Source organism: Stegastes partitus, unplaced genomic scaffold (genome assembly GCF_000690725.1).
Source record: "Stegastes partitus isolate 25-593 unplaced genomic scaffold, Stegastes_partitus-1.0.2 Scaffold6, whole genome shotgun sequence".
Lineage (NCBI taxonomy): Eukaryota > Metazoa > Chordata > Actinopteri > Pomacentridae > Stegastes > Stegastes partitus.
This window is the reverse complement of record NW_007577737.1, coordinates 1394057-1404820: the sequence shown is the minus strand read 5'-3', so window position 1 is coordinate 1404820 and position 10764 is coordinate 1394057. Positions and strand designations below refer to the sequence as shown.

The window sequence follows — 10764 nt, the reverse complement described above, 5'->3', positions numbered from 1 at the left end:
TGACAGGTATTCTGACCCACTGCTCATCAGCAAAGGCCTCTCATTGGTCCAGGACAGTTTTTTTAGATTATTCTTTTCAACCACAATTCAAAAGCAACGTCTCATTTCACTAAATTATAATTTAACAATCTTTTATTTATGATTACTTTTTTCAGTTTCTACTTATTTGAGTGTGAGTTTTGCCTTTTCGGTGAGATGGTCGTGGATCAGGGCTGCGTTTACAGAACATCAGGAAAAACTGTCCTCTGACCTGGTCGTTGCTGAAAACAGAAGCAGTTCTCAGCTAGCTTACCTGGTAAAATAAAGATTAAGTAAATAAAAAATTGTGGGAAACTTTTTTTTTGTTGTTGCTAGAAATAAGAATCAAATGAAGGTAAAGTTTCCAAAAACCTCCTGAGAGTTGCACAACCATCAGATGCAGGTGCAGGAGGATGGAGGCTCGGGGTTTTCTTCATGGAGGTGATCGTACACGTTGAAGTCCACTCAGAGCCGTTCATGCTGCTGCACTCGGTTCATATGTGGCAGAAGGAGAGCTGAGAATGATAGTATGACTGGAAAGTTCAGTGTTTCACGTCTCCACACACCTTCATTGGGTCTGATGTTTCCAGAAGCTCCCTCAGTTCTGCTGTCAGACTGGTTCCAGACAAGCTGGCAGGCACATGTTTAAGTACACTGAGGCCTTGACGACTGATCTTCTGCTCAAGCAAGTCTTTGAAGGATTTTTTTATTTTACAGTGTGTCTGTGTTGGGGGGACGTAATGCCCACTCATAACTCTATTGTGATGGTCAGAGGGAAATGCTTTGCTGAAGGAAATGCTCTATTAATTGTGCTTTCAAAGGGTTACAGAACCTACTTCTCCACCACCCCTCTCTGGATGAGCGAAGAGAAGACGTGTGGGGAAGGAAGTTGCTAATATGAAGGATAATACTCTAACGGGCTTTTCTGAAATCATTTTAGAACCCTGAAGTCCTGATGCAGGAGAAGTTGTAATTACATGACATCCAAACGCGGGTTTAGTCGGCTTGGGTTTGTTGAAAAACCAACGATGGATAGTTGATGTTTGTGAGGAGCGGCCGGAGGAACGATTATCACTGTACTGTAATTAGCTTTGGGACGTTATCTACAAGATCAACTGGTTCCCATTTCTGTATGGTGATGTGTAAAACCACTGCCTGATGTGTTTATAACTTTATTACATTATAAATAAAATAAACTATTTTGATATTTGTCCACATGCTAAAGAAGTCTCTCTTCATTCATATCATCCAGTAGCTGATATCCATTTATTATATTTCATATAAGGTGTGACACGCACAAGAAGTGACATATGATATACATATGAGTGATATACATACAGAACACGTGTGAGTCCAGCTCCTGACAGTAGTTTGTATATTCCAGCTTGTTGCTTTTTTATTAAGGGCTCAAAACACTACAGCAAACTCTACACTGATACACCTGAGCATCTTCGCTTCTGCCTGACAAGTAGTCTGTGAGTAGGCACTATGACGGTCACACCTCAACAATCCAGTGTGCATAAAAACAAATCCACATGTGGCTTTAATTCATTTGAACGCACAGCGGCGAGGTGGCTTGGTGGTTAGCACCGTCGCCTCACAGCTAGGTCTCCGGTTGGCGTCCCAGTGAGGACACCCAGGATCTTTCTGTGTGGAGTCTCCATGTTCTCCCCGTGCAGCGTGGGTTCTCTCCGGGTTCTCCGGCTTCCTCCCACAGTCCACAAACATGCTGAGGTTAACTAGTGATTGTAAATTGTCCGTAGGTGTGAATGTGAGTGTGCTTGGTTGTCTGTCTCTAAGTGTAGCCCTGTGATAGACTGGTTACCTGTCCAGGTGAACCTGCCTTCACCCTGAGTCAGCTGGGATAGACTCCAGCCCCCCATGACCCTAGTGAGGATGAAGGTGTAGAGATGATGGATGGATGGATGATTTGAACGCAGCCCCTTAACCCCACTGCTAAACTATGTTGTAGAGTTTAAGTTTATATTAAACAGACGTGGTCACTACCATAGATATGTATAATAAAGGCCTTTATTATACATATCTATGATGTCGCCCACTCCTCCAGATGTGATGCTGGCTTTAGTCACTGCTGCTCAGCCTTTCAGCCTCAAAAGTTCAGTTTTCATTGACCTAAAACTGCGCTTGCTTGGACAACAAGCCAAAACACACGGACACATACACGGCTTGAGCCTCTGCTTTAGCTCTTCTCTGCTGAGAGCATCCCTCCCTGAACGGACACTTACTTCTGATTAACAGCTTTTTGTAGAAGCCTTCTATCGACACAACCACACATCACAGCCAACACAACACAATTACAAACACAGGCATAAAATAAACCCCCCAAAGAAAAAGAAATAAAAAGAGAAAAAATACAAAATACAGCGTTCATGCTTCTGTGTCGCAGTGACGTGTCAGCACGCGACAGCGAACAGCTGTAGGACCCCACAGGATTTGACCAGGCAGATGCCAGACTGGAAATAAGATTAGCGACAACTTTTCGCTCGAGATCGCGGCGTGTGTGCGGCTAGCGACGTTACTCACACATTAAACAGGTAAATTGCTAAATTCTATTTTAAAAAGATAATGTCTGATGACGTAGCTTTAGTGGTAGATTATGTCAGGTTACCGTTACAGATGAGCTCGTGTTATTCTCACGTGCTGAAGAGATGAGTTCGTGTCAGTGGTGAGTGTGTGTGTGTGTGTGTGTGTGTGTGTGTGTACATATGGGGGAGTGAGAGGGACGGGTTTTCTTGTTTTTAATGTTTTTAATTGGTTGTAAAGTACTTTGTGTTGCTGTCTTTGTATGAAAAGTGATATACAAATAAAGTTTGATTGATTGATTGATTGATTGATTGATAAGTCCATGTCGATGTTTTAATTTGGTTCGAACAAACACAGATCTCTGCTGTAAACCTGATGCATGTCTCTGAGTAGTAGACAGATGTTTGAGGACTAACACCAACACGTCTCTTCACACAGGAATGTCTTTTTTTAGTGGAGATCCCAACTTCTGCCCAGAATGTGGAAACGTTCTTCCTCTTCCAGGGATACAGAACACAGTCCGGTGCCCTCGCTGCTCCTTCTGCATCCCTGTAGCAGGTACTCACAGAACATCGTATCATATCATATATAATACGAGTGTGACTGTGAGGAATGAGGAGACAAACTTCATTACATGTGATTATAATCATGTCCACACATCAGCACAGAGCAGCCCACAGCACACTGAGGACGTAGTTTTGGTGAGGGAACATGTTGAATCTTCTCGTAAAACTTTGGCGTTTTATTATTGGCAACTGGGAGCAGAACCTCCATGTGGGGTTTCTGTCTTAAGCTAATGGTTTTGCCTGATCCAACTATGGACCATAAGAATAAAAAGAATAGAATAGAAATACTTTCTTAACCCCAGGGGGAAATTTGATCGTTACAGCACAAAGACAAAGTTACCACCACCACAAATACAGATAAACAAGCACAAATAAACAATAAGACATATAAAATGCAAAATGTACAATTAATGTAATATGTCGAGTAGAGAAGTCCTGTGTGGAGTGGGGTGCAGATCGTGACGTGCAACAAGACAAGAGTGCAACAGATGTTCAGAGGGACGATGTAGGTGGATGAAGGGATGAAAGTGAGGGTGGGGTCAAGAGAGCACAGACAGACGGGTTAAACTGCAAAGTAACTTCAGATTTGACCCTGGGGGCCAGACGTTGCTGTCGAACAGGCCGGGCGGGTTCTGGTACCGTGTAGTTGTGCTGCACACTTAACCTACTCTGGAGCAGGTTGTGTTTAAATAACAGACCAATGAGCATGAATATACTGCTGCTGACCAATCAAGTCTTCTGGAAAACTGCATCAGCGTTAGTGAAGGATCCTGTAGTGCATGGACAGTGGAAGGCGTCGGACTTTATCTAAACCCTCTCCATTCCCTGAGGAGCATAAATCCATAGATATAAATTATCAATGGAGGGAATTTCAGTCACGCTTTATTTTTTGTGTGTGTTGACAGTTTCTTTGCCATCTCTGCTTCCTGTTTTCACTGAAACAGCTGTGTTATGTTCAGCCTGTGTTGTATTTTTAAATCCTCATATTGATCTAAAGTTTGTTCTTCTGGTGGAGAAGATGCAGCTCTGGTCCTGCCCATGTTTGCAGATGGTCATCTGGTGCCAGTACTGCCCATAGATATGTACAATAAAGGCTAGATATCTGGTCCATGCTGACAGCCAATGGAATCGCATGGCCACACTTTTTGTTAATTCTGATGGATCAAGTCCTTATCGACTCGTATTTATCTTCTAGAGTTCTCAAGCCAGGAGATCCGTTCGACAGTCGTCTTCAACCCTGTGGAGCAGTCGTCGGTGGCTCTGGAGGATGAGGAGGACTCTGAGCTGAAGGGGCCTGTGGTAAGAGTCTGTCTGCTGCTGGCTGACTGCTGTGTCTGATGCTAACAGCTGTGTCTGATGCTAACAGCTGTACGCCGTGAATGAGGTCGTGTGTTCTCTCCAGATTGACAGACGCTGTTCTCGCTGCAACAAAGAGGGAATGATTTACCACACCAGGCAGATGAGATCAGCAGATGAAGGACAGACCGTCTTCTTCACCTGCATACACTGCAGGTAACCAATCAGAATTCTGTATGTTTGTGATGCATCGTGGGCCTTTGCTGATGGTTTTGATTTTGATGTTTCAGGTACCAAGAGAAGGAGGACTCCTGAGAAGAAACTCAACACACTTTCTCAATTCCTCTTTTTGTTTCTATGTATATGTTTGCCACAGTTACTTTCTCAAAACATCGACTGTAAATATGATTTCAAAGGAGGGCTGCAGGTGGCTCGGTGGTTAGCACCGTCGCCTCGCAGCTAGAAGGTCGCCGGTTGGCGTCCCGGTGAGAACACCCGGGATCTTTCTGCGTGGAGTCTCCATGTTCTCCCCGTGCAGCGTGCACATGCTGAGATTAATGGGTGATTCTAAATTGTCCGCAGGTGTGAATGTGAGTGTGCTTGGTTGTCTGTCTTTAAGTGTAGCCCTGTGATAGATAATGGATGGATGATTTCAAAGGAGCAACTAGCTGCAGGACCCTTCACCTTTTAATGTGAGGATGTACAAGGCAGCGCCTCCGAGTGACTATTCCTCAGTTGTCAACATTAATAAAGTCTGACAAAAGAATCTTAACTCAGTGTCCACTTCCTGGCTTTGACTTCCAGAGCATCTGCTTGTGTCTCACAGCCGTCATCAATACACAGAGTTCACTCAGCTTTCATAGAATTACTGTAATTCTGTTCTCATTTGTAAGCCATGGGAGCTTTATCTTCACTAACGTCTACACCAGGGATCAACTCCGGTCCTCGTGAACTACTGTCCTGCAGGTTTTAGACATTTCCGTACTGCAACACACCTGACTCACATTAATGGATCATTACCAGACTTGTGTAGAACTTGACAACAAGCTGCTGGAGATCCATTAAGGTGAGTCAGGTGTGCTGCAGTACGGAGACGTCTAAAACCTGCAGAACAGTAGCTCCCGAGCACCAGAGCTGGAGATCCCTGCGCTAGATGATGTGTGCCAAAGTAACATCTATTAATTGTGGATTTACAAAAGTGGTAACTCTACATGAACAGTCATCTGCAGCACACTAATGAAGGAGTGAAGTGTGTGCATCCTGTGGGTGAACTGATGCCACCCAGCTATGACTCCTGTCAACTGTAATTGTGATGGGCTGTTGTTTAAAAACAAACAAACAAAACATTCATGTTGAGCCACAACATTCTGTGTAGCCTGAACCTGGCTAGTTATCAGGTTTGGGTGTCATCGGATAATTCACCTGAATTTACTTTAATCTTTAAAAAATGAGTTGTTCTTTCATCAGACCTTAAGGCTAGCTCTTGTCTTCTGTTTTTAAAACATGTTGGATCCAGCATCATAGACAACAGAATGATGATCTGGCTGCTGTGTTTGCTTTGCTAAGTGGAGCTTTATGGATATAAGGCCCCTCTTGATAGTCTGATTTTTATTTACTTATTTATGTATTCATTGTGTTTTATTTCATTCATTTATTTTGAATGCTTGCTTATTACTGAATTTAACGTAATACTGCTGGACCTGATGGAGGGAAAAAGAGAAGTGTACAGCTCTTGTTTTTCAGCGTTAGCCACATATTCCGTTACACATTCATCAACCTAACAAAAGTTAAACATAGCGTTTCAAGCTAGTGTCATGTAGGAGCCTCGTTTATTTGATCAGTATCAGTATATCTGCACCCTCAATGTTCTTGTAAATAATTCTACAGTTTTATGGGTCTTATTTAAATTTAACTTTAATTCTTCACTCCACAATATGTTTTGCTTCTGCTCGGCACGATTACAGTTATTTTCATTTTTAGTTACTTTTATTTTTTATTTTTTAGCTATTTTTATATTTTTTATCTTGTACATTGTTCCTTACTCTGTATTTATCGTTGCACCGACCCACCAGAACTAATTCCACGTATTGTGTAAACTATAACTGGCAATAAGTCTGGTTCTGGTTCTGATTTTGCTGTTTTCCATTGTGTGTAAGCAAAAAAATAAAAAATAAATAAATAAAAACATTTTACGAGCAGCGAGGACCACGCAGTCAGCGGGATGTGTGAGCACCCGAGATTTAAATAAAGTTTGTTCAAAACAAAAAAAACGGAAGTTGAGGAGAAGGAGGAAGAAGGCGGGTGAGGAGCGAGACGAGGTCCGCCATCTTCGTGAGGTCAAACCAGCAGTTCAGGGTAATATTATAATTATTATTATTATCACGACTATTCAGAAATAATCTCGTACCTTTACTGAACCTACTGACGGGTGTCGACGGTTCTTCAGCGGCTCAATAAAATCCTCAAACACATAAAGTCCGGCAGCAGAACCAGCTGACGGTCACTAATAGAACATATGAAGCCAACAGGCGTCAGCTGACTGATGGGATTAGTGTCCGGTCCTCGGAGGCGGACCTGGGATCCATCTGAAGCCGGCTAGAGCAGCGTGTTTACGGCTTAAACATTCAAATATTACCGCCTAGCAATTCTCTTTCACATTAACCTCTGACAGCGTTGTTCTGTCTACAGCCTGACAACCTGCTGATCCAGACATGCAAACACTTGTTTATTTAAATTGCTTTAAGTTATTGCATCCTGGAGGAACGCTCTCTCATCTGGCCTGTACTGCTGTGTATGTGCAGCAACATGGCAATAAACTGGATTTAATATAAAAAAAACCTTTTAACATCAGACTTGTGACATCAAGGAGGCATGAGTAAAAGAAAATAAAAAGTGCTATTTTTCCGATTATTCAGTGTAGGGTTTATGTTTATTGTCATTATGGCTGAATTCTTACTTCTTGTTTTCTCTCTATGACATTACCTTTAGATGCCAAGACATTGCTCGGCAGGTGGCTGCAAATCTCGGGACAACCGTGAGACTAGAAGTGCTGGCATCACCTTCCACAAGTGAGTATCTTCATTTTGTATTGTTCTAACAGCAGTGGATTCAGGGAACATGCAGCATATTAAACGCTGGTCTTTGATGTTCTTAGTTGTTTTGATCATTTAGTTTATATATTTAACGTGAGTAAGGAAGTGACCGGCATTGTGTCAGTAATGGGACTAAATGTAATGCAATGGGACGGCCAGGTTACCTAAAGGAGCACCTCGGAGGAACCTGTGGATCACTAACTCCCACCGCGCAGACTCCTGGGATCCTCAGACGGACTTTGTCTACTTCTGTTCAAAGCACTTCACACCAGAGAGCTTTGAACTGACCGGATGCAGGTCTGTACGCTCCGACTGGATGTAAAGAGATGAAAGAAAATATCAGTAGTTTAACTCTAGAACCAAAGTTATTGATTATGAGTCTAGAGCTGACAGTGCTGAGGTAGCATCCTGAAGTGTTTTGGACTTTTTCCCTTGCAGTGGGATCAGAAGATTGAAGGAAGATGCCTTTCCGACAGTGTTTGATTTCCCGCCAGCAGCCAAATGCAAAAGAACGAGAACTCTACAGAAACAAGACGTTCCTGTCAGGTGAGCAGAACTGACACAGAATCCGACTTGTTGTTGCCTGTGAGCAGATTCTGGGCTTGTTAAATGATACCGAGACACAACTGACATTATTTTATTATCTATAGACAGCAAAACAGATCCATCATAGACGAGACCTCATTGACGTTGTAGATATTGTTCAGTTCCCAAACCAAATTAAATTAAATTACATTACATTACATTACTGCAGTCCATCCATCCATCCATCCATTATCTGTACACCTTAATCCTCATTAGGGTCGCTGGCCTTCAGGGAGTACAACTGCAAGAGACAAGGACCAATATTACTATCAGCCCAGAAGAAAAAACACAGCTGTAGGGTTAATGGGCAAAGGTAGCTCTGTCCTTGGCACTCATCTGTGTCCTTTCCATGTCAAAGAAAAGAATGGAAAATTTAAATCGTCACTTTTATCGTTTTTTGTAGGAAGAGTTCCTGGTCTGGTGAACAGGAGAGTGATAAGCAGGAGACCAACCATGTTCAGACTGCAGAAGAACCTGCAGCTCAGATGTCGGTGGAAACAGAGGAAGAGACTCATGAGAACATATTCACATCTTCTCAGGAGTCATCAGGGACGGAGCAGCCCTCACAGCCAGGACACAAGTCACCAGAAGTCCGTCCTCTTTCCCCATCACGTTACATGAGGCGTCTGCCCCCTCCTCCTGGATTCTACCTGTCCAAGGAGCACAGCTACGCTCAGCTCTGCCCCCTGTTGTGGAGGCGACGCTACGACCAAGCCGTGGACTGCCTGGAAAAGGCCTTACGACAACTACACGCTGCAAGGCGGAGGGAGAACCGCTTACGGGGCGCCGTGCTGAGGCTCCGCGACAAACGGCTGAAGCACACCCTTCTGGTGTCACGAGGCGGCTGGAAGGACAGGGACAACTGGACATCAGGCGACGAGAACACACAATGCAAAGGACGCTGTGACCAGGAGGAGGGTGAGACCGACGCTACATCTGAGACTACAGCATTGTTTGTCGACAAGTGTGTGGATCAGACGGAGTCGGGCTGTCAGCTTCTTCCAGATACCAGCAGCTGGTCTAAGGGGGACACAGCGTACTGCTTCTACTGTGGACGAGGCCAGATACAGATCGCCAGCCAGGTAGCATGTAGAGTTTCACATCCGTTGAAAGATGTGCAGTCCACAGAGCATGATGACTCCATGAAGGTCCAGAGGAGTGTTAAGACCAGCACCTGTAGCACAGCTGAAAACACCAAAGACATGCAGACCATCAGGAACAGCGTAGAAACCAGTGAAGTCATGTTCCAGGATCCAGCTCCTCAGCAGGATCCTGCTCAGGAGCAGAGTTTACATGTTCTGGACTCTCAGAAGGACCAGGTGCTCTCTGACTTGTGTAAAGACGAGTCTGACGGGACGGGTCTGGAGCATCAGCTGGACCTGCAGCAGCAGGTGTTCTGGATACAGGACGGTGCTGAAGGACAGGTCATCCTGGTGCCCGTCCCTACAGAGGATGGATCACAGAGCTTGTTAAAGATGGCGGGGGTTGCTGATAAAGCGCTGCTGGTGTCAGAACTGGGTCAGTCCAGAGTGGAAATAACGTCTGACGATGAACACAGTGACCAGTATTCTGTTATCAGCGGTACGTCAGTGGAAATGAAAGAAGATGTCAGGAAGAAACTGAAGGAGCACCTGGAGGGGTTTCACCTCCAGCTGAGCACAGAGTTCAGAAACTGATGAGGATGTTCTGAACAAACACAACAGAGATAAGAGCTGAATAATGACTGAGTGGTGTAGTGGAGACCGAACACAGCTCCACGTTAGTCCAAAGACACACATCTGAAACTGCTTCAGGTAAACTCTCACAGTTCAGTTTACTTTTACTGAATCCCACCCGCGCTGTCCTGCTGCCCCAGAAGACCCAGTAGATCACCACATGTGGTTTGTCTGCTGCTGAAAATAGTTCCCAATGAATGCACTGTTTGTTCATTTACAAACTAGCGACCTGCTGTTTGAATGAACTACTAAACCGTTTTTTAAAATGTGTTTGTGATGCGTTGGAAAAGATTTAAGTTGGGGCCAGAGCAGGCAAGAAAGTCAGAAAGTACTGAACAACAGGTAAACACATTGTTGAGTCTTTTCATGGAGCTGACATTTCAAAAATAGAATAAACCTTCAATTTTTTAAATAATATCACAGATACAGTTAATTAAACAGCAACACAGGTTATTAAAGTCCCGTCTGCATGCTGTCTATTATTTGCAGTGTTTATGAAGTAAACAGATCTGATTCTGTAACGACAGACGAGGACAGTTTTTTGTTTGATGTCCAGTAAACACTGAATAAAGAGTTGATTATATACGTTGTACACGTGCAGTGTATTAAAGTGGTTAAATTGCTAATTGGCCATATTTCCATGACGTCTAATGGCTGAACCGTACAACAACATCCCATCTTCTATGTTTTTTTTTTTGTTTTTTTTTACTTTTTAATTTTAATTTGGTTTTTAAACATTTTTGACAGGAGTAGAACTAAGGACGGGGACAGTGGAGGGGTTTAACAGCATCATCTGCAGCAGCCATCGTTATTTAAACGGCAGCTTTACATAAAGTCAGATCTTCTAGCCTCAACATATTCTGTCCATTTTGACAAAGTTCTATAAAATGAGTCCATTTGCAGTTTTGGTCAAAGAGACACTTTTTCCATTTTGTAGGTTTCTTGTAT

At 43.5% G+C, this 10764-nt stretch overlaps 2 protein-coding genes across 3 annotated transcripts; both read left to right on the top strand.

Moving 5' to 3' along the window:
- Nucleotides 1-2487: 2487 nt before the first annotated feature.
- Nucleotides 2488-4916, top strand: polr1h (RNA polymerase I subunit H). Of its 2 annotated transcripts, none has more exons than XM_008281062.1 (5): nt 2488-2573; nt 3001-3120; nt 4324-4427; nt 4531-4640; nt 4715-4916. In XM_008281062.1, exons 2-5 carry the CDS (start codon nt 3003-3005, stop codon nt 4737-4739), a joined length of 357 nt encoding a protein of 118 aa, XP_008279284.1. In that variant the 5' UTR covers nt 2488-2573; nt 3001-3002; the 3' UTR covers nt 4740-4916. The 2 variants fall into 2 exon arrangements, with proteins under 2 accessions (XP_008279284.1, XP_008279292.1); XM_008281070.1 differs by lacking the exon at nt 2488-2573 and adding an exon at nt 2671-2704.
- Nucleotides 4917-6692: 1776 nt separating this feature from the next.
- Nucleotides 6693-10405, top strand: thap7 (THAP domain containing 7). The gene is made up of 5 exons (XM_008281052.1): nt 6693-6779; nt 7413-7492; nt 7676-7813; nt 7955-8062; nt 8505-10405. Exons 2-5 carry the CDS (start codon nt 7413-7415, stop codon nt 9775-9777), a joined length of 1599 nt encoding a protein of 532 aa, XP_008279274.1. The 5' UTR covers nt 6693-6779; the 3' UTR covers nt 9778-10405.
- The last annotated feature ends 359 nt before the right edge of the window (nt 10406-10764 follow it).

Excerpts from the sequence above, each read along its gene's own strand:
- polr1h (XM_008281062.1), top strand. The coding sequence starts at position 3,003 with ATGTCTTTTTTTAGTGGAGATCCCAACTTCTGCCCAGAATGTGGAAAC. Across the intron at positions 4,428-4,530 it reads CTGAGCTGAAGGGGCCTGTG|ATTGACAGACGCTGTTCTCG; the intron begins GTAAGAGTCTGT and ends TGTTCTCTCCAG. Across the intron at positions 4,641-4,714 it reads TTCACCTGCATACACTGCAG|GTACCAAGAGAAGGAGGACT; the intron begins GTAACCAATCAG and ends TTGATGTTTCAG.
- thap7 (XM_008281052.1), top strand. The coding sequence starts at position 7,413 with ATGCCAAGACATTGCTCGGCAGGTGGCTGCAAATCTCGGGACAACCGT. Across the intron at positions 7,493-7,675 it reads GCTGGCATCACCTTCCACAA|GTTACCTAAAGGAGCACCTC; the intron begins GTGAGTATCTTC and ends TGGGACGGCCAG. Across the intron at positions 7,814-7,954 it reads TTTGAACTGACCGGATGCAG|TGGGATCAGAAGATTGAAGG; the intron begins GTCTGTACGCTC and ends TTTCCCTTGCAG.